Consider the following 21,382-nt stretch of genomic DNA (forward strand, 5'->3'; position numbering starts at 1 on the left):
ATGTAGCTTTTAGACAATTTAAAATTGCAGATGTAGATTTGCTTTCAATCTCTAGGTTGGCTCCTGGGCCCACATCATAACCATTGTACCATAGCCCGGATTTTAGCATGAGATGTGATTGTCTGTAGAGTATCTTATTTCAAAATTTTAAATTTATCTTATTTAAAAATTACTCTGTTGACTTTCAAAACTCAGACAAGGCAAAGGGCACAAGATGAGAACTTACCCCTGGCCCTCCTTTTCCTGATTCCTCTTGGTTTCTCCCCCAGAGGCAAGCACCGCCTTAGTGTGCTATGCACCCTTCCAGAGATATCCAAGAAGTGGTACCACCCAGTGCCTCCCCCAGTCTCCACCACTCCCTGTTGTCTCCCACCTGGCCTGTCTCACTTATCTATGTGACCTGCTGGCCACTGTGGGCAGTTGAGTCTGCCCTAGAGGGGGGCAGCTCATGGTGCACAAGAGTCCATAAGAGCAAGGACACTGAGGGAGATAAAGGTTGAGTAATTCACTTGCACACAACGACGTGAGGGAGGAACAAAGGGACTTATTACCTGATTATCCCCCAAACATTTGCTATTTCTCATGTCTTTGAAAAATTGGCATCAGTGATTCTAATAGAACCGGTGGGACCAGTGACACCCACCCAAGGGAATGTGAAGAAGGTGATCTATGCTCTGCCAGCACCTGTGTGCCACTGGGTCCTCCAGACTCCCCTCAAAAGACATTTTCCTCTTTGGAGATGAAATAACTGGAGATGGGGAGTTACTTGCCTAAAGCCTTGTGAATCAGAGACTGAGTTAAATGACCTTAAGCTACAAATAACTTTTCTAAGGCAAGTTTTAGTGTGTTAATTAAGGTGGCCTAACCTTGAATTTTCACAGTTTAGGGAAAAACAGTGGCCTGAAGATGATTCTATTTATAACCCACTCTGTGTTTAGAGAGAGTTTTAATGCTATTGTCTTTATAATTATCAAAGCAACCCTTAGAGCCTGGAAGATGGGGAAAGGATAAAGAAAATTACTCTGTATTACTGTGTCCCTGACCCCAGCATTGAATATCTGACAGATTGAGTTAGAAAGAACATCAAGGGAAACTGGAAGAGGAAGATGATGGTTTCCTGAGTTCCACCTCAGACCCACTGAGGCAAACTAGAGGGTGGAGCTGGGGACAGGCACCTAGATGATGCTGGGCACCACCATGTCCATTTTTTGCAACACATAGAAACCAGGCACCGTTCAGGTGCTGGGGATGCAGCAGGAAACAGGAAAGGTAAGTGTAAACATGCCTCTGTTATCTTTTCCCAAAAATTATAGATATATTTAAATATACAGGAGCATACTCTACCCAGTACTTGACTGGAGCCAGTGCAGATTACTGAGGTGGGCCCCCAGTGCACCAAAGGAACAGAGGAACAGAGGTTTCCATGGAAACAGTACTGCTGGCCAATCAGCTGATACCATCTTGGTTCTGGTTGCTCTATCCAATTGGCCACTCACTAGAGAGTCAAAAAAATTGGATGCAGACAACCAACCATGAGAGGCTTGGCAAGAACTCTGCAGGCTCTCAAAATCCTAGCAGGCTAAGATTTCAAGCAGAGTGCTAGGGGAATTGGGTAACTAATTGTGAAACCAACATTGAACCAAGGTCACAGAGACAAAGCACAGTGAAGCAGGAGACCCATCTTTGAAATCAAACAGTCTTTGTCCAAATTCAGACTTTTTAACCCACTAGCTGTGAGACCCTGGGCAGGTCACATAACCCTCTTGGTGACAGTTTTCTCATCTGCAAAATGTGAAGATCACACCTACCTTGCAGGTTTTGTGTAAGGATTTAGAATGTCCATAAAGCACGTAAGGACACACATAAGACAAATTATTAAATTTACATTTTGCTCATAATATTAAATCATTAAAATAATATTAAATGAATGAAATCACTGGTTGGCAACACTGACTCAGTAGACAAGTGGTACGTGGGACTCACATCTAAAAACCCATATACCAGGACTGGAAGGGAGAAACTCATTCCAGACAGCGTTCTCTGGGGTCCCCCTCCTTGGTCACAGACCAAGGGCTGAGGTATAGGTGAAGGGCTTCAGTGCCAAAAAACTATGTGTGGCAGAACATGCCTAGCCAATGTCAGCCTCCTGCCGTTCATTCCCTTGAGGAAGATGGAGGATAAAGGGAATTATCTTCACATAACCCTCATGACCAGACAACATCGTTCACACCTGTTCTCTGTTCCTCTTGTCATCCCCACCAGTGTCGGTCATGTTCAACAGATGCTTTGCTACAGTGGTGCTGCCTAGCATCCCTATAGAATTTGTATATCTGTTATTTGAAGAGTCAATATTGCCATGTTACATAGTTTCAACTTTTTTCTTAATAATAATGATAATAATAGGATCCATATAATAACAAGTGGAACATGTGATCGCTTCATCTGGTTTTTCAACATGGACGCCAAAAGCTTGGGCTCTTCCTATAGGAAAGGCAGACTGACTCAGATGGTTGGGATAGAGAAAGATTGGGGTAAACTTAAGCCTTCCTAAGGAAGAAACTTCTATCTGCCCTGCAGGGTTAAGAGTAGTGGGCGAGATCTTGGAAGTACTTCTTCAACCCTCCTCCACAGCTTCCTGTATGGTAACTCAAAGCAGAGCTCTCCGATCAGGTTCCATTTTGTTCCTTACCCACATCTCAGCCACTTGCTTCCTAACAGCCCCAACCCACGAGCTCCAAATATGTTTCTTCTGCTTTCTTTCAAAGCTGCATTGGAAAAAAAAAAAAAAAATGCCTTCTCCTAACACTCCATTTCCTTTACTTTACTTTCATCTCTTTTCTTAACAATTAATCCCTTCAATGTCTAATTATTATCTGAAATCTACATAGCATAAAATGTCTAGTGTAAGGATTAAACAAGAAGAGCCGTGAATCCAGATGATTGACACCACGTAAATGGTATGTCCAGATGTCAGGCTGAATCTTTTCTAATTTTCTATGGGTTATGGTATTCGTGTCTACACACCCAGCATTTCCAACTCTGAGTCTCTGAGTCAGTATGCTTATGTACCCTCAGCATAAAATAATTTGGAAGAAAAACAAAAGAATAAGAGGAAGTGGAGATATGCTTCCCAGAGCAAGGAACAGTGTTGGCTGGTTGATTTCTGGTCTTGAACCTACGACTTAGTTGCTGTGCAATCCTGGACGAGGCTCTTACCTTCTCTGTGTTCCAGTTTTCTGGGTTTTTGGAGGAAGAGGTTGGGCTTGATTGTCTCTAAAGTTCTTTTAGCCCTAGAATCCAGAGCACCCAAATTTCCCCAATTCATGTATATGGTACGCTACAGTGAGGCCAATGATTTGATGCCAGTTATTTCTTCCATGTTGCTTTTCCTTACAGTGATGCCTGTGGAGTGCCCATGCGAGCAAGCAGCCCACTGGCTTCTTGCATTCTGCTTTACAAATCAGCCCTTTGGCATCTCGAGCTTCTCTATAGGAAACCAGTCTGAATTGTGTTCTTAAATCTCTTCAGCTCACTAATAACATGCAGAGAAGACCTATTACACACCTCAGCAGAGTGGTCAGAGACATAAAATAGGAAGCCTCAGTTGCCATGAAAGGACACCTAATTTATACAGCGTGCTGTCAAACCTTCTTCACTAACCCTTCTAGGCACTGAGCCAACGCTACGGTCTTGGCCACCCACTTGCTAAGCCAACAATAGGATAGGCAGGTGTGGCCCATCTCTCAACCCCCAGCAAGTAGGGGCTAGGATTTTCCCAGCTGTACTGGGTCTAGAAACAACTAAGAGGATTCAGGCTAGGACTAGCCAAATTGAACCCATTCAGGCACATCGATGGGGACACCATATTTGGGCTTTACGAGTTTATCCCCAATCCTAGAAGCTACTTAGAAGCTACATGATTTCCCTAAAACTCTTTCTGCCAACTTCCAGACTTCTTCGCTTTCAAGAGCTAGAGAACTTGGAGTCAAACAGACCTGGGCTGGAATTCTGACTCTGCCAATTTCTAACTCTGGAGCTATAGTTATGAGTCCTTGAGCCTCCTTCCCGTCCTCTGTAGAATATGAATAATACCTTCCTCACATGGGTAGTGTAAGGATTAAACGAGATAATGTATGAGAAGGAATAAGTACAAGGCCTGGAATATATATAGTCACAGCTGTTGTGGATATTATGGTGACATCCATCAGCCCATTGTGTTCACTCAGAGTATAGTAGACAATCTGCTGAGGAAGACTGTATCTTAAAGGCAAGAATGCCAACACTCCTGCATGAAGAGTGAAGAGGGCTCACATGCCAACTCCAAAATACATAATTAAAATGACCATTATTAAATTTCTGAAATTTACAGGGTCATGAGAAATGGAGTGCAGCCTCTCATTGGTGGCTTTGAAGTTGCTCTCTGAGACAGTGGGAACACCATGAACTTTGAGTCATCAAGACTTCTTTTGAGCTCTGCTTCCCTTACTTCCCTCGTACCCTCGAGTAGAGTTCTTAGCCTATCTGTACCCAGTTTCCTGATCTAAAAAGTGACACAGCTGTGTTGGTGGGAATGCACTCCTGGTGTAACCACCATGGAAGACAGTATGAAGGCTCCTCAAAAAATGAAAAATAGGACTACCCTAGGATCCAGTAATCTCACTACTGGCTGTTTACCCAGAGAATATAAAAACACTAATTCAAAAAGATACATGCAGCCCTGTGTTTATTGTAGCATTATTTACAACAGCCAAACTATGGAAACAGCCCAACTGTCCATCGGCAGAAGAGGTAGTATATATATAATGGAATATTATTCAGCCATAAAAAAGAATGAAATCTTGCCATTTGCAACGACAGGGTTGGAGCTAGTGAGTATAATGCTAAGTGAAATCAGAGAAAAACAAATACCAATTAATTTCACTCATATGTGCAATTTAAATGAGCAAGGAAAAAAAGAGAGAGAGAGAAACCAAAAACTGACTCTTAACTATAGAGAACAAACAGATGGTTACCAGAGTGGAGGTGGGTAGGGAGATGGGTCAAATAGGGGATGGAAATTAAAAGTACACTTATCCTGATGAGCACTGGCTGATGCATGGAAGTGTTGAATCACTATATTGTATATCTAAAACTAATAAAACACCATATGTTAACTACACTCGAATTAAAATTTTTTTTAAAAAGTTGGCACAGCATCTGACACACAGTAAGTCCTCAAAATTTGTGGGTGCATCCTGCCCACAGCTTTCCTAATGAACCATGTTGAGAATGTGGTAGCTCATATGCCAAGTCAGATGGTCACCTCTTCCTTTTACAGAACTGAGATTCTATTTTCTCTCAACTACTCCATTCATAGTGTTAACATTTCCATTTAAACTGTAGGGAATTATTTCTGGGGCGCCTGGGTGGCTCAGTCGGTTAAGCGTCTGCCTTCGGCTCAGGTCATGATCGCAGGGTCCTGGGATCGAGCCCCGCATCGGGCTCCATGCTCCCCGGGAAGCCTGCTTCTCCCTCTCCCACTCCCCCTGCTTGTGTTCCCTCTCTCATTGTCTCTCTCTCTCTGTCAAATAAATAAATTTAAAAAATCTTAAACTGTAGGGAATTATTTCTGAGTATATTACAGGAGATTTGGGTCAGGCTGCCTCAAGAGAGAATATAAAGGAAACCTCACGTAAGCTTTGTGTCATACCAGGCAAGTAACTTTATTGAATCTTTTGGAATTTCTGAGGGTAAGGTTTACTTATGCTTAGCTGTTCTCAGTAAACATCAATCCTCTAAGTGTTATCTCCATTAAACCAAAGATCTTCAATATGTTTATTTTGTGAATTGGGTCATTTAAAAAAGACACACTTCCTCCTTTTTTTTCCCAGTCTGGAAATAGGAAGATAGACAACATGAGGGACTTACACCAGAATTGTCTCTGAGTTCCCTTCCAGACTCAAGGATAAATTTACCGTGTTGTATACATAGCTTTTGACAAGAACAGTTAAATCATTACTTAATGATTGTTCTATAACTCAGACATACATTATTTCAAACTAGCTCTCCTTCCATGTGACTGAGGTTTGTTGAATAGGACAGCTGACTTTTTAAATTAGGTGATTTAGAAAAAAAAAATATATATATATATAACATAGATCACTGTGTTGTATACAGTATCAGCATAACTGGGTAAGAGTGATGTAGTAAAGAAAGCAAACGGGACGTGAAGATAAATATGATGGTTAATTTTATGCGTTAATTTGGCTGGGCCACAGTGTCCAGATATTTGGTCAAACATCATTCTGGATGTTTCTGTGAGGGTGTTTTTGGATGAGACAAACATTTAAATCAGTGGACTTTGAATGAATCAAATAGCACTCCATAATGCGGTGGGTGCCCCCGGTCAGGTGGATGCCTGATGAGAACAACAGGACTGAGCTTCTTGGAGCAAGAAGGAATTCTGCAGCAAATGACCTTCAGACTTGAGCTGCAGCGTTGGCTCTTCTCTGGTTCCCCAGCCTGCGGCCCACCCCATGGAATTTGAACTTGCCACACACAGCCTACTGGTTCCTTTTCTCCGGAGAACCCTGCTTCATGTAATAAACAATCCCAAACACCCTTGACTCTAAACCCCTGTGGGGTTCCTACACCATCAACTCGTGTTTAAAGAAAACCTGTCATATTGCGCCATTAGGTTGTCAGCTGGGCAATCTAATAATTTCCAGTGGCTAAAAGCACAGGCTTTAGAGACAGAGCTTTGTGGGGTCAAGCCCCAGCTCCCCAACCAATGGGCTGTTTGCCTTTTGGTGTAAAATCACCAGAGGCCCAGAAGGACAGGTATGCCCTGTGGGAGGCCTCCATGCCACAGGTGGGGCTAGCCCGGTATCTTATCATCTGAGAGGAAGCAGACGGCATAAGTCTAAGTACCAGACTTCTTTGGTGCTGGGTTTGGTGAGGGAGAAATTGTAAGAATTAATTAAGTTCAGGTTCAAAACTTAGCGCGGTATCTGACACCCAGTAACAGGTCAAACCAGGATGGCAGTTGTTATGAACAAGATCATTGCTGACTGTCAAAGAATCAAACTTCTCTTGACCCTAAAAACACTGGTTGAATTTATTTCCCTCTAATACAGCAGTGTCATTAGAATAAAAGAGATGAATCCATTAATAACAGGACTTGGCTAATCATGAACCGCTGCAAACCTCCGTGTTTGCTATAGGAAGACATCCAATTTTACAAAATGAATAACCTGAGGTTAATTCTTTGCTTTGCAAAAGAACGCATGGCTTTTAGATGGGTTCAAGTGATTGAGATGATATTGAGTGACATGCAATCTTGACAGGCCCCTCTGTGGAACACCTATTAACTGCTCGCCTCAACACATATGGCTCCACCCTGTCTCCAGCCAGTGTAAATGTCTGCAGGTAAGGAAATCAAGGGACTTCCCTGACCTACAGATTTCTCCAGGTCTCCTGAGATGAACTTTAGCAGCCAAGGGTCCGTTCCGGTCCCCTATTTTCCTGAAAAGGAATCTGGCTGCCTCTGCACCTGCCTAAGCCCCTGCATTTGCAGACTGGAAGAGAAATCACAATTCCCCACAGGACTCTCATCTGAAAGGGGCTGAGATGCTTGCATTTGCTCACATCATGAGACCTGGAATCAAGAAGACCTGGCTTTTGCTACCCCCTCCAGTTGTGCAATCCTGGATAAGTCACTGAGCCTTCAGCAACTGCACTTAGGGCCCTCCCTTGCAAAATGGTCATCATTTATGCCTCTCCCCTCATTTTGCAGTGGATTAAAATAAAACATAGAAGAGAACCATGAAGCAGCTAAAGGCAGGCGGGATCTCCCCCTGCAGCTTCAACTTCTCTGTGCAGCTCTGTTTCCTGGTCGGCATGAGACAACTTTTTCCAACATGCTGTGCACCAAAGTAGTTCATTGGAAACACTGTAATTAGCATTACAGTTAAAATGACACTACTGCAATGTTAATTACTACAGTGCAGATGTACCATTAGATATCATACATAATGTTGTCAAGCCTTTGTTTTTAAATTAAAGTGCAACAAACCATACCCGGGCTACACAGCTTTTTTTGATTAATACAAATTAATGTTATTTCAGTGTCTAGGGAAAGGGTGGAGCTAAGGGGGTGTTGCACCTAGCTGTAAGAACGCATAGGCAAATGGTCAAGTTTCAGGTGGATTTCCCATAACTCCCTTCCCCTACTCTGGTCTCTGCATGGTGGAGAGTGTGAGCTCCATGAGGGCAGGGACTGTGCCTGGTTTTACTCACCATGCCATCCTCGGCTCCTAGCACACAGTTAGAGGCATTATTCAGACTCTTCATTTCGGCTCAGGTCATGATCTCAGGGTGTGGGATGGAGCCTGGCGTCAGGTTCCATGCTGGGGGTGGAGCCTGTTTAAGATTCTCTCTCTCTCTCTCTCTCTCTCTCTCCCCCCCTTTTGTTCCTCCCCCACCTCCCATGTTCAGTAAATAAATAAATAAATAAAAATAATCTGGAATGAGGGGCAAGCGAATCGTCACAATGCAGAAATCAGTGGAAGTCCTTCATTGTGATGTTTAGCAAGCAACACTGTATCCCACCGGATGCTGGGAGTTGGGCAAGATCAGCATGGGTCCCTGGACATCAGCTGGGCACCCATGCAGAAGTCAAAAGAGGGGGGGAAGGAAGGGAATAAAAATGTTGGACTACTACATGTATTATTTCCTTATTTCTCACAACTCATGAGGGAATTTTTCCCCAACTTTTTTTACTGCGGTAAAATACACATATAAAGTTTACCATATTAACCGTTCTTATGGATACATTTCAGTGGTCTTAAGGACAATTCACATCATCCTGCAACTATCACCACCATCCATCTCCAGAACTCTTTTCATCTTGCAGAACTGAAACTCTGTGCCCATTAAGTACTAACTCCCTCTTCCTCTCCTGGCAGCTACTGGCAACCATGTTCCACTTTCTATCTCTATTACTCTGACTACTCTAGGTACCTCGCAGAAGTGGAATCTATCTCCTTTTATTTTTTTTAAAGATTTTATTTATTTACTTGAGAGAGAGAGAGCACATGAGAGGGGGGAGGGTCAGAGGGAGAAACAGACTCCTTGTTGAGCAGGGAGCCCAATGCGGGACTCGATCCCGGGACTCCAGGATCATGACCTGAGCTGAAGGCAGTCGCTTAACCAACTGAGCCACCCAGGCGCCCAAAGTAATTACTGATAAGGAAGAAGTGGAATCTATTTAGTTTTAAAGTAATTACTGATAAGGAAGATTTACTTCTATCATTTTGACATTTGTTTTCTATATGCCTTATAGTTTCCTATCCCCCATTTTCATGGGGGGCGGTTCTTATCTCTACATTATGTTTAGGGAAACTGAGGATTCAGGAAATTCGCTGAACCTCCCAAGGTCACCAAGAGGCACACAGGGAATCTTTTGACTCAAGGATCCTTCATTCTTCCACCTGCTATGTGCCGGTAGGTTTTCTGTGTCCTGGGGAAATACAGACAAGCATACCACCTGGTCCCTGCCTTGTTTCAATGTGCAACAGTTTTCTTAGGAACATTAGACGTTAGACAGGCACAGATGGAAAGATTTCTAGAAGTGCAGGAAAGCCCCAGATACTTCCCTAATGGGACAGAGCATATATCCTCTAAGAATTCAGGGCACTGGGGCACCTGGGTGGCTTAGTCGGTTATGCGTCTGCCTTCTGCTCAGGTCATGGTCTCAGGGTCCTGGGATCGAGCCCCGCATCGGGGTCCCTGCTCCCCGGGAAGCCTGCTTCTCCCTCTCCCACTCCCCCTGCTTGTGTTCCCTCTCTCGCTGTGTCTCTGTCAAATAAATAAATAAAATCTTAAAAAAAAAATTCAGAGCAGTTCCTTTTACACTGCCTCGCACACCATGGGTGCCCATGGATATTACTGGTTGAATCTCATGGTGCTGTTCTTTTTGTCATTTGAAGAGAATTACCGAGATCCAGCTCTGCTCTGCGGGACCTGCTCTCCACAGCCGATGGATGTGGCAATAGATAGTAAGCACTGTAATAATGTGTACACCACTTGACACAGAATTTGCCAACTGCAATATCCCTGGATTAACAACACTAATTTATCCATAGGATGCTCATTGCAGTACATTTTTGCAATAGTGAAAAAGTGAAGGGGATGTAAAGAAGTCCCCTTCACTTTTTCACTATTGCAAATACATCTTTAAATCCCCTTCACTTTTCCACTATTGCAAAAATGTACTGCAATTATAATATAATATATTATAATATATTAATATATTAATATGTATTAATATATAACAATATATACTATATGGTATCATTAAAATATTAATATTACACATGGCATATTATAAATAATAGTATATATTCATATATACAAACTCATATATATATATACATGTGTGTGAAAAATCACTTATCTGATTATACAGACACACATATAAAATGATCTTGTTAAAATATGGGTATAAATAGTCACACATATATGTTATAGTATATATAGGTATAAGAATTATATATATCAAAATATTGGTGGTGATCATTGGGTAATTGTGAAATTGTGGCTGATTTTTATTTCCTTGAGCCATTCTATATCCTTTTAACCATATATAATACCTGTATATTATCTTAATATTAGAAAAAGTAATTTTTACTTAATGATAGATGCAATGTCAAACACAAGCCTATTTCTGACCATTTTACTGCCAAGAAAACCATGAGTTGGGACATGAAAAAATGACAAGCTCTCATGATCTCATACTGACTAAATATGCATTTATTTGAGACTGGAGGAATACACAGTTTGGGATTATCTGGTTGCAAAGAATAGATAACTTTTTTTTAATACAAACCTAAAATTATTTTTAATACATGTTCACTAAGCATTTTTTAAATTTATAATGTAAATTTTTTCCTTTAAATTTTTTATTGTTATGTTAATCACCATACATTACATCATTAGTTTTCGATGTAGTGTTCCATGATTCATTGTTTGTGCATAACACCCAGTGCTCCACGCAGAACATGCCCTCTTTAATACCCATCACCAGGCCAACCCATCCCCCCACCCCCCTCCCCTCTAGAACCCTCAGTTTGTTTTTCAGAGTCCATCGTCTCTCATGGTTCATCTCCCCCTCCGATTCCCCCCCTTTCATTCTTCCCCTCCTGCTATCTTCTTCTTCTTCTTTTTTTTTTCTTAACATATATTGCATTATTTGTTTCAGAAGTACAGATCTGTGATTCAACAGTCTTGCACAATTCACAGCACTCACCATAGCACATACCCTCCCCAATGTCTATCACCCAGCCACCCCATCCCTCCCACCCCCCACCACTCCAGCAACCCTCAGTTTGTTTCATGAGATTAAGAATTCCTCATATCGGTGAAGTCATATGATACATGTCTTTCTCTGATTGACTTATTTCATTCAACATAACACCCTCCAGTTCCATCCACTTCGTTGCAAATGGCAAGATCTAGTCAGAATGGCAAAGAATAGATAACTTGAGAAAAAATTAATTTATTGGTAACATGTAACACATCTGAGAAAATGCAGCTCAGGCCTCATGAAGGAACTGCAAACAAGGAGATGTGAAGGATTTCTGAAGGTCAAGTGGCTGTTCTGTCTCTCAATGCACGGTTTCCTCTGTCATTGTTGGCACATCTGCTTTTCTCCTCTCTGGTCTGACTTCCAGCTACCTAGCAGGCTGAGTCTCTGGACTTTCCAGTTCAGGTACTCAACACTGCCAGGCACTCAACAGCGTTTCTGTTGATAGTTCCAGATTCAGGAGGGGCAAGATGATTGACCTAGTGTTTATCAGTTAGCTTTTGCTCCATAACAGACTACCTCCAAAACTTAGGGACTTAAAACCCCAATTAAAATTATTTAGCTTCCAAGTCTGGGGGTCTGTAGGCAGTTCTTCTGGTCTGGGCAAGGCTAAGCTGACCTCGGCTGGGCCAGTCAGCTGGCAGGTCAGCCATGAAGGCATCCTGGGAGAAGAGGAAGCCTTCTCCTCTTCAGTGTCATATCATCTCCCAGCAGGCTAGCCCAGGCTCATTGACATGGTGGCCTCAAGTTCCCAAGAAGGAGTGAGGAAATGTGCAAGGCCTCTCAGAGCACAGACATCATATCCCTATTGGCCAAAGCAAGTGACAAGGCCAGCCGAGAGTCAAGAGGGAGAGAAGCAGAACCCTGTGTTGAAGGGAACAGCTACAGAGTCACGCTGTAAAGAATGCAGTTACAGGGAGGGGAAGAATTCTGGCTGTTTTTGCAATCTGCAAAACATGCATGACCTCCATCTTGTAGCGATAGAACATTACATATTTCCATGTGGCCCCAGGGATTGAGGCAGCAGGGGAAGAGAGAGACTGGAGACTTGTGCATGTAAGTTTTTCACTTCCAGAGTTTCACCCTGGAAGGGACACCTATCGTGTACCCTCATACCCCATGGCCAACGTCAATCACATGGGCTCCACCTTACAGCAAAATGAGTCAATGGAGTATTTAGTGGGCGTTACTCTGTCCGCCACAGTGAGCCATCTGCAGACCTATCTGATTATCACTAGTGTCAGAAAGGTGGCGGGGCAGGTAAGGATAGTGCTAGAGAGAAAATGTAGGAAACCGTGACTAAGGAATGTATCATATGTTACATGAAGCCCTCAAGGAATCCCTAGGGCAGAAGGCTGGGCCCAAAGGAGTCAGAATAAGCAGGAAGAAAATCCAAGTATCTCAGCCCTGAGAGTCCAGAAGCATTCCATGCAGACCCAGTCAGATTCAGACCCAGTCAGAGTCTCCGTTAAGCTTTTGTTCTGCCCCAAGAGCTAAGTCAACCCAGGAGACAAAGGCAGTAGAGTCACAGGTAGGAATCAGGGTTCAAGTGTTTAGAGGTGCTAAGTCAAGAAAATGAAGCTGAATATCAAGTTCAAAGAGAAAAGAAGGAAAGGGAACATCAAGCAGTAAGGTCAGCAGTTTAAGAGGCTGAAGCAAGATGGAATCAGGAGTGAGGAAGGGAAATGGGAAACTTGTATCCCTCTCTTTAGCTTAGCACTGAGTCCATGAGCTCTGAGAAGGGGTCAGAGCTCACATTCTGTGCAGCATCTGGTGGCCAGGGCAAGAGAGGGACTTAATAAAGACACATGGGACTGCACACTTGAGACTTCAGACCAAAGCCTTCAGTCTCCCATGACAGTTTGCTCCTGTTTACCCATTTTTGGCTTCCTTGTCTCTCAGTTGGCCTTTGAGCATCTCTTGCTTTCTCCAATTTCTCACATCTGAGATTTTAACTTTTACAGTATCTCTACATTCCAAATACTGAGGGTTAGAGGGACAAGTTATTATTTTAAGTTTTTATTTTAATTCAGTGTAGTATTAGTTTCAGGTGTACAAGATAGTGATTCAGCACTACTATACATCCCCTGGTGCTCCTCGTGACAAGCACACTCCTTCATCCCCATCACCTGTTCCACCCATCTCCCCACCTGGCTCCCCTCTGGTGACCATCAGTTTGTTCTCTAGAGTTAAGAGTCTCTTTCGTGATTTGTCTCTCTCTTTCTTTTTTTTCTTCCTTTGCTCATTTGTTTTATTTCTTAAATTCCACATATTAGTGAAATCATATGGTATTTGTCTTTCTCTGACTGACTTGTTTTGCTTAGCCTTATACTCTCTAGTTCCATCCACGTTGCTACAAATGGCAAGATTCCAGTCTTTTTTATGGCTGAGTAATATTCCATTATATATATATATATATATTTCATTTATCTGTCAATGGATACTTGGGCTGCTTCCATCGTTTGGCTCTTGTAAGTAATGCTGCTATAAACATAGGGTTGCATGTATGCCTTTGCACTAGTGTCTTTGTATTCTTTGGGCAAATATCCAGTAGTGTGATTGCTGGATTGAAGGGTGGATCTTTTTTTAACTTTTTGAGGAAACTCCATACTGTTTTGCAAAAGGCTGCCCCAATTTGCCTTCCCACTGACCTTCTCCTTCTCCACATCCCTGCCAGCACCTGTTGTTAAGAGGGACAAGTTATTTTTTCTAAAGTGCAATGTCCAAAATATTAGTCACAGTTGCTGAGGTCTCCTTTGAATTCCTACCTCAAATTCCTACATGATCATGTGATCGTAAATGTGGTTTATGCCTCGCAGAAAGTACCACATAAGCCAGGTAGGGCAGGAATGCCTTCTAGGTACTGCTACTCCCTATTTCATATATAGACTTAGCCTAACGTTTGCCTATCAAGAGGAGGCAAAAGGCATTGGTCTAAGCACCATGCTGGGTTTGGTGAGACACAGAACGAGAGCCTTGCGTGACCTGTTGTGCATTGCCTTGCAGGTCAGTGGGACCATGTACAACACTGGAAGACATGTGTCCCTGCGCCTGGACAAGGAACACTTGGTTAACATATCAGGAGGGCCCATGACATACAGCCACCGGCTGGAGGAGATCCGACTACACTTCGGGAGTGAGGACAGCCAAGGGTCGGAGCACCTCCTCAACGGACAAGCCTTCTCTGGGGAGGTATGTGGGGCTGTTGAAGTACTAAAGTTGAGTGCCAATTAATAAGACTTGATGCCTATTTATACCCAAGGTGGGATAACAGATGGAAAGCTTTCTTTTAAATCTGTGAAATGAGAAGGTCAGTGCCTCCTTTCTCCATCTGTCTTTTGCAAGTTGACGTGGAAGTCTATAAACGTGCTTCCAGTGTTTTCTAGGGAAGGCCACAATGAAACTGGGTATTTCCTTCTGAGACATTGGTGCAGCTATCGTGACTCATGCCCTACAGTATCTCTGGAGCATTATTTAACCCCAAACCCTCACTTTTCATGCACACCTTCACTTACCCCTACTTGGACCATCAGCCTCTCATATGAGAGTATAGGTTCCATAATTTCTTCCTTCTGGCAGAATGGATCTTATTTGCACAAAACTATAACTTACTATGAAATAAATGTCAGGCAACTAAATAGTCTGCCTGACTTTCTACAGAATGGAAATGTCATTGTATGTCACCATTAATGGTGAATATCACTATGTGCCACCATCAACCCAGATAGGACTCAGACCATAGCAGTGAGCCAAACCACCTTCAATTATAGGATGAGCGATACAGTTTAAACAGATATCATCTGGATTCTGACCCTTGACAAGCATGGTATATTTAATTTGTCCTCTTACACTTGAGGGTGGTTATCATTTAGGGGCCTGGGGGGCTTATATGCTAAATAGTCGGTAACTATGTTTCTGTTTAAAAGTCCTCAGTAACTGAGGTCAAGAAAGCTTTAAAATAACAGAAGTATGTATCTCACGATTGACTTAGTCTTTTTAATTTTTTTAATCAACATCATGTTTAAACCTGGCATTGTTTTTAATATAGTAAAGCTATACACTGAAAAAGAGAAGCCAACCTTAAGGAGTCCCTTGGCCAGATTTTAATGATTGTTCAAAGTGTATCAACTGAGAATCTACTAGGCTCTCTCCTAGGTACCAGGGATACAAAGATTAAAAAATAAAACCAAAAAAAAGGCAAAGCTCCTACCACAAAGGAGTTCAAAGAATACTATATTCAAATCATTGAGGTATTCTGTTATTAGAGTATTCTGAGATGTACAAAGACCCTGGCCAACTCAAGGAAGAAGTGACAGATTTTCCCTGAAGGGGTCAGGAGAAGTGTCCCAGAGGAGGGGCCCTTTGAACTGGGCTAAGAAGAGAGGCAATGCAGAATAATGTTTAAGAACATCAGCTCTGGAGTCAAAGAACCAGAGTTTGTACGTCCTGCTTATTATATAATACACTTATTATGTGATCTTGAGATGGTTTCTTGATCCTTCTAAGGCTGAGTTTACACACCTCATTAGGTTATTTTGAAAATTAAGTGGGATTTCAGATGTAAGGAACATTTGTAGTACTCAAGAGTTGATAGACAACAAAGATAAAGCAGGAAATTATGAACAACAAAGGCACCAACCTGTGTCAGGACCTTGTGTGTATTGGGGAAGCTTCAGGTAGAGCTCAGCTCATCTGTCCTCTATTAGTAATGGCTGCATAGAGCACAGGGTTGAGCAGGAATGAGCCTCCTTCCTGGATCCATAGGAAAAAAAAATGCTAGGATTGATTAGGGATGTCTGCCAAAGGCACCCTAATGGAAAAACTCCCAAGAATTGCAGATTCTGAGCTAGAGTATAGCAGGGAAGATGATGAAAGCAGGGCAAAAATCCATGAATTGAGAGTGACCAGGGCCTGCCAGTCTGAATTAGGGAATATTCTAAATTAGATAAACACTTCCTTTTTAAATACATATTATTTCAGTATTTGTAACTTTTATTTGTTGGTTTACTTGCTCATTTCTTTGCTTTGATTTCTTTGCTTTTTTCCCTCACTGATCCTTATCATAATATTGCCTCCAATTAAAAATTAATTTATTAATGAATTTATTAAGTGAATGAGTGAAAAAATGTGGATGGTTACTTGGCTAAAATCTTTGCTTTGTAGAATTCCTTAGAATTGCCTTTTTCTTCAGTGTGTGATAAGGGTGCATTGTAATTTGTATAGGAACTACAATTTTGGAGTAAATGAGTGTCTCCAAAATCCTTAATGGAAACATACAACAAGTTGATCTCTCAAAGTACTAATTTTCCTAGACATACCCAGACCACAGGTATCAGGCACTCCAAGGAATCTGCATTTTTAAAGCCCGCAGGAGAGTCTGATGATTAGGTTTGTGAAGCACTCACTTCACTAGCACATTATTAAGTGCTTTCAATGAATAAAGAATCTAAACATAGTTGCAAGTAAGAATTAACTGGGGACCGTTGTCAAAATATTTACATTTGAATCCTGCCCTAGGGCAATTGAATCAGGGTCTCAGGGAGTGGGGTCCAGATATGCACCTTTGTATAAATTCCCCCCAAGAGATTTTGGTGAGTGACCACTGTGCCAGTTTTAGCTCAAAATATGCCTGAATTATCCCAGTTTTCTAAACAATGAGGACTTAATCAACAAAACCATACTACACAAAAATTAAAAAGGGCACCTGGGTGTTACGGCAAATGGCAAAGCTGGGGTGCTGTCTAGACAGATGAGATTTGGAGAACAGCTTCCCAAGCAGGCAAGCCAGAGCATTGGCCTCAGCATAAGTACTATTACACCTTGTCTTGGGCAGACCACATCAGCTGTGTTACTTTTCTTTCCCAGCCCCTCAGTATGAATGGTCTCAGTATGAGTGGTCTCTGAACTGGTGTGGGTTTAGGTATAAGAAATCAGAATGCTGGAAGCACCAAAACAATGTCACGTGGCTAAGTATTAGCCTTTGAGATATTTAAGAGTTTAGTGACCAAGAAAAGTTTGGCACCTTCTCTGTGGCATGAGGGAAAAGACCTAGAGTCCATGGATGGAAGTCCTAGAAAGATGGAGTTCAACTAAATAAATGTACGTTCTAACAATGAGAGCTATCCATTGATGGAATGAGTTTGCCTCTAAAAATAGTGAATTCCCATCACTGGAATTATTAAGCATGGAATGGAATTTGAGGACTTCATAAGAGTGACTCATCTCATATCCTCATGAGCAAGGAATGTACCTTCTAGTGCTGAAATCCCATGCAATCCATGATTTCCTTATAGAAAATGTCCCCCAACTGGATTCCACTGAGTGTTAGCCCCAGTTAAAGTAAATATAGCCCATCCTGGAGGTTAATGTCTTATTTTTATTTTGTGCTGTCTTCAAAGCCACCTTTGGTCTCTGTTTTTGGCTATCCTCTGAGAGGACCTAAGTAGACACTTCTGGCAACAGAGTGTGTGTTTATTTTGTTGACAATGAATAATCACATCGCCATCTGTCCCATCTATCATCGCCAATCGTGATAAGTCAATTAATGCCAGGCATTTTCCTTGGCACAGTGCAACAGTCATTATCTCAAGAGCTGTAGATTAATTGCAGTCTGTCTAGTGAGGTTATTGTAATTGATGGTAATCATTTGCTTTGTTTTTTAAAGCTGCGTGGATGTATGACACAGTCAGCAACTGCATTTTTATAAAAATTATTCATGTCCTACATGGAGCATTCCAGGACGCCTTGTTGGGGGCTGGTGATAAATGAGCATATTCAGGGATTCAAATGACTCCATTTTTTCAAGAAGGGAAAATGAACTGTTTTTAATATGGAAGACCCTTCGCTTGCTAATCATGTCTAACTAACTGGTTAGATTCATGTCCACTCTAAAGTAGGGTATTTACGAAAAGAAACAAATGCATTAAGTAGGCAAAAGATAATATTTGAAAAGAATCATGGGAATGGATGAAGTTCCAGTAGTGAGGCTAGACAAAAAAGAAGCGTTCTTATTGAGTGGAGGTTGGAAATACTCATTTTGAAAACCTTCCTTAAGTTCTTTCCGAAGGCGCAAGGGAGTGTATATACTGAGACTCGCACCAGCCACTTCACGGGAAACCTCTGCCCCCATTCCTGCCATCCATCTTCCCATGTCTCCAGTGTGCTGAGCTCCACAGCCCCGCATAAGAGACAGTCTATTGAGGACATGTATATTTAAAATACAGGGTCACGTGGCTTGTATTTGAGGTTGGTTCTGGAAGGGGGTTATGAAATAGCTCTCTCGGGACTGTTTTAAGGAAAGGACATTTGAACACCTCTGTGGCTGGACACAGTCGCTGCTCCCACTGAAGGTGAGGTAGGAACATGAGCTTTTCCCGGCTCAGCTTCTTGAGTCTCTGATTCTGCTCACACACATCCGAGCAAGGAAAGAGTCCACAGCTATTGCTATGAATGTGGATAAGATTGTTTCATTAAAAGGGGGAACAAAAGTCGTATGTAATTTATTTATGGGTTTGTTTGCTTATTTGTTTGTTTGCTTATCTATTTATTTAGTGGCTCTGAACCAGAATAGGGAATACAATTATCTCTGTGCAAACAACTGAGAAGTGCAGAAAATGCAGGCCCTGTCTCCTTAAAGGAGTCTGTTATTTGCATCCTTTAGAGACTGGCTGCACTAAAGCCACACTAATTTGTAGGAATAAGCAACACCAAATTGTTCTGCAGGATGCTAGAGTATGAAATGCACTGAGGAGCACATCACGGAGAACCAGGGCCCCATTAGGCACAGAACAGCTCCGGGGGGAGGTACTCAGGCAATGTAATCAGCACTTTGCCAGGAGGCTGGGACCTCCTTGTAGAGATGTTCATTGACACAAGTAGAGTTTTGAAGGGGAATGAGAATTGGGATGTTTAAAAATAACAGGTACACGGTCGTACGTATGGAAGAACTCCCTGAGTGCCGAGGTAAAGGTGGTCCCTCTGTCCTGAATGCCAGCTTTCTCTCTCTCTTCCTCATTCCCACACAGCCCCCCACCCCACCCCACACCCCAGAGCTTTCCAAGCCTCCTCCCCTCCTCCAGCCAGTGACTCCCAGAGAATCCTCCATATTCACCTATTTCCGTAGTCCACAAGCCGTAGCCTGTGGACCAAATTCAGTCAAGTAGCTAAGCATGATTTACATGTTTAAAGGGGTTTGTTTTTTTTTTTTTTTTTAAAGAAGAAGAAGAAGAACGTGCAACAGAGACCCTGTGTGGCCGCAAAAGCAAAATATTTACAAAATATCTGGTCTTTTACACAAAACTTTCGCTGGCCCCAATCTATTAAATTGCCCATCACTATAGATTTTATAACTGTTTACTTTCAGTTCTCTTAGAACTGGAGTTCTTTGTTGATAAAGATTTTTTTTTTGATCATCGCTGTATTCCCAGCACTTTGTACATTGTCAGACAAATGAGAGCAGAATCCATAAATGTTTGCTGAATGAAAAAATAAATGATCTTCGTACACCCCTTCAGGACAGGGACTTTTTTCACTATTCATCTTTGTATACGGTACACCTAGCACAGTACCCACCATACAGTAAGTGCATAATTGATGTCTGTGGAATGAGTCATTCAGTCACTGAATCCATAACTCAATCAACTCTTGGCGACCTAGGAATTCAAAGCTTATAGGAATTTTTTCCTGGAATTTTGGGTGCGTTATATTCATTGACTATACCAGGAATATGCAGCCTCATTTAAATTGAAGATGGAGTGTTTCAATAAAGGCTGTCCAAAGCACCAAGCTCCATTAGAAACTGGAAAAGAGAAAGAGTGGTTTAGTTCACAGCAACCACTAAGGCGTGTTCTGGGCTTTCTTTGAGAAAGGATTATACTTTGAGAGATGCAAAATGTGTTAACAAGGTACTAACCTAGCCCTATCCTCAGTGTGGTAAAGAACACAAAAGCATTGAACAATTGTCACCTTGGAGGAACAAGGCACAGACTTGAGTCAATTACTCAGCAGCACAATCCAGAGCTTGCTCAGGCACGTCCACAGCTGGCTACCGAATCTCACTGCTAACATCTGGCCACTATTTACGTGCTTCCTGATTTGCTTTTCCTTCCTTCCTTCCTTCCTTCCTTCCTTCCTTCCTTCCTTCCTTCCTTCTTTGCTTCAGCTAACAAATATTGAGTGCCTACCATGTGCTACAGTGAAGAAAACAGATAAAAATCCTTCCTGTATGGTGCTTATAGTCAAGTGAGAATGCACAAATAATAAATAATAAACGTAATAAATGAGTAAATGCATATGGTAAGTTAGAATAGGATCAACACTACGGGAAAAGAAATAGAGTCAGGAGGAATCAGAGCATGAGGAGGGGAGGTAATGAGTTACAAGGGTAAGCAGGATCGTCTGTATAAGCTATGTTGAGAGGATGTCATCTGTGAGGTTGCCATAGAGATGTCTGGGGGAAGGACATTCCAGGCAGAGGTAAGAGCCGCTACCATGGCTTTGAAGTGGGAGAGAGCTGTGAGCTTTCTAGGAAGAGGGAGAGCAGCACGAACACAGGGTAAGGGAGAGGGCGTGAGAAGTCAGGGAGGTGAGAGTGGGCAGGGCTGCTGCACATCAGGTCCTCTTTGCCTGGACTTTGTATGGACTTTGGCCCTTACTCTCAATGAATTCCAAAGCACAACATAAATTCTCCCACTGAATCACCCAACGCTAGCTCCGTGAAGTTGCCTCTTGGTATTATCTCCCTCTTACCTGGGGAACCTAAGGCCCAAGACCATGCAGACAGTAAAGGATTGAGGTTGGGCTTAGCTCAGGTCTTCTGATTGAAAACACTGATTAACCTAAGCCAAGGTTTACCTACCCATAAACTCCAGAGTAGTGACTGCTCACCTACTCTGGACCCTAGCCCGGGGGGTATGTTCAAGGATCTGTAGACCATGAGGAAGACCCTGACTTCCCAGAATGTTAGCTCCATGCAGTCACAGAGTAGGTCGTACTTTTTAATATGTCCCCACACATGTGACAGGCCCCTGATGGATATTA

The 21,382-nt window shown here is 42.3% G+C and overlaps 1 protein-coding gene across 3 annotated transcripts in view; it reads left to right on the forward strand.

Annotated features, from left to right (window-relative positions):
- Window positions 1–21,382, forward strand: part of CA10 (carbonic anhydrase 10) — a 524,645-nt gene that overhangs the window by 397,739 nt on the left and 105,524 nt on the right. For all 3 annotated transcript variants that reach the window (XM_073883802.1, XM_073883801.1, XM_025859284.2), the window contains exon 5: window positions 14,351–14,536. In XM_073883802.1, coding sequence (XP_073739903.1) covers window positions 14,351–14,536 — 186 coding nt within the window. The remainder of the gene's footprint in view (window positions 1–14,350; window positions 14,537–21,382) is intronic.

Source organism: Callorhinus ursinus, unplaced genomic scaffold (genome assembly GCF_003265705.2).
Source record: "Callorhinus ursinus isolate GAN/ISIS: 27379988/994484 unplaced genomic scaffold, GSC_fseal_2.0 scaffold52, whole genome shotgun sequence".
NCBI lineage: Eukaryota > Metazoa > Chordata > Mammalia > Carnivora > Otariidae > Callorhinus > Callorhinus ursinus.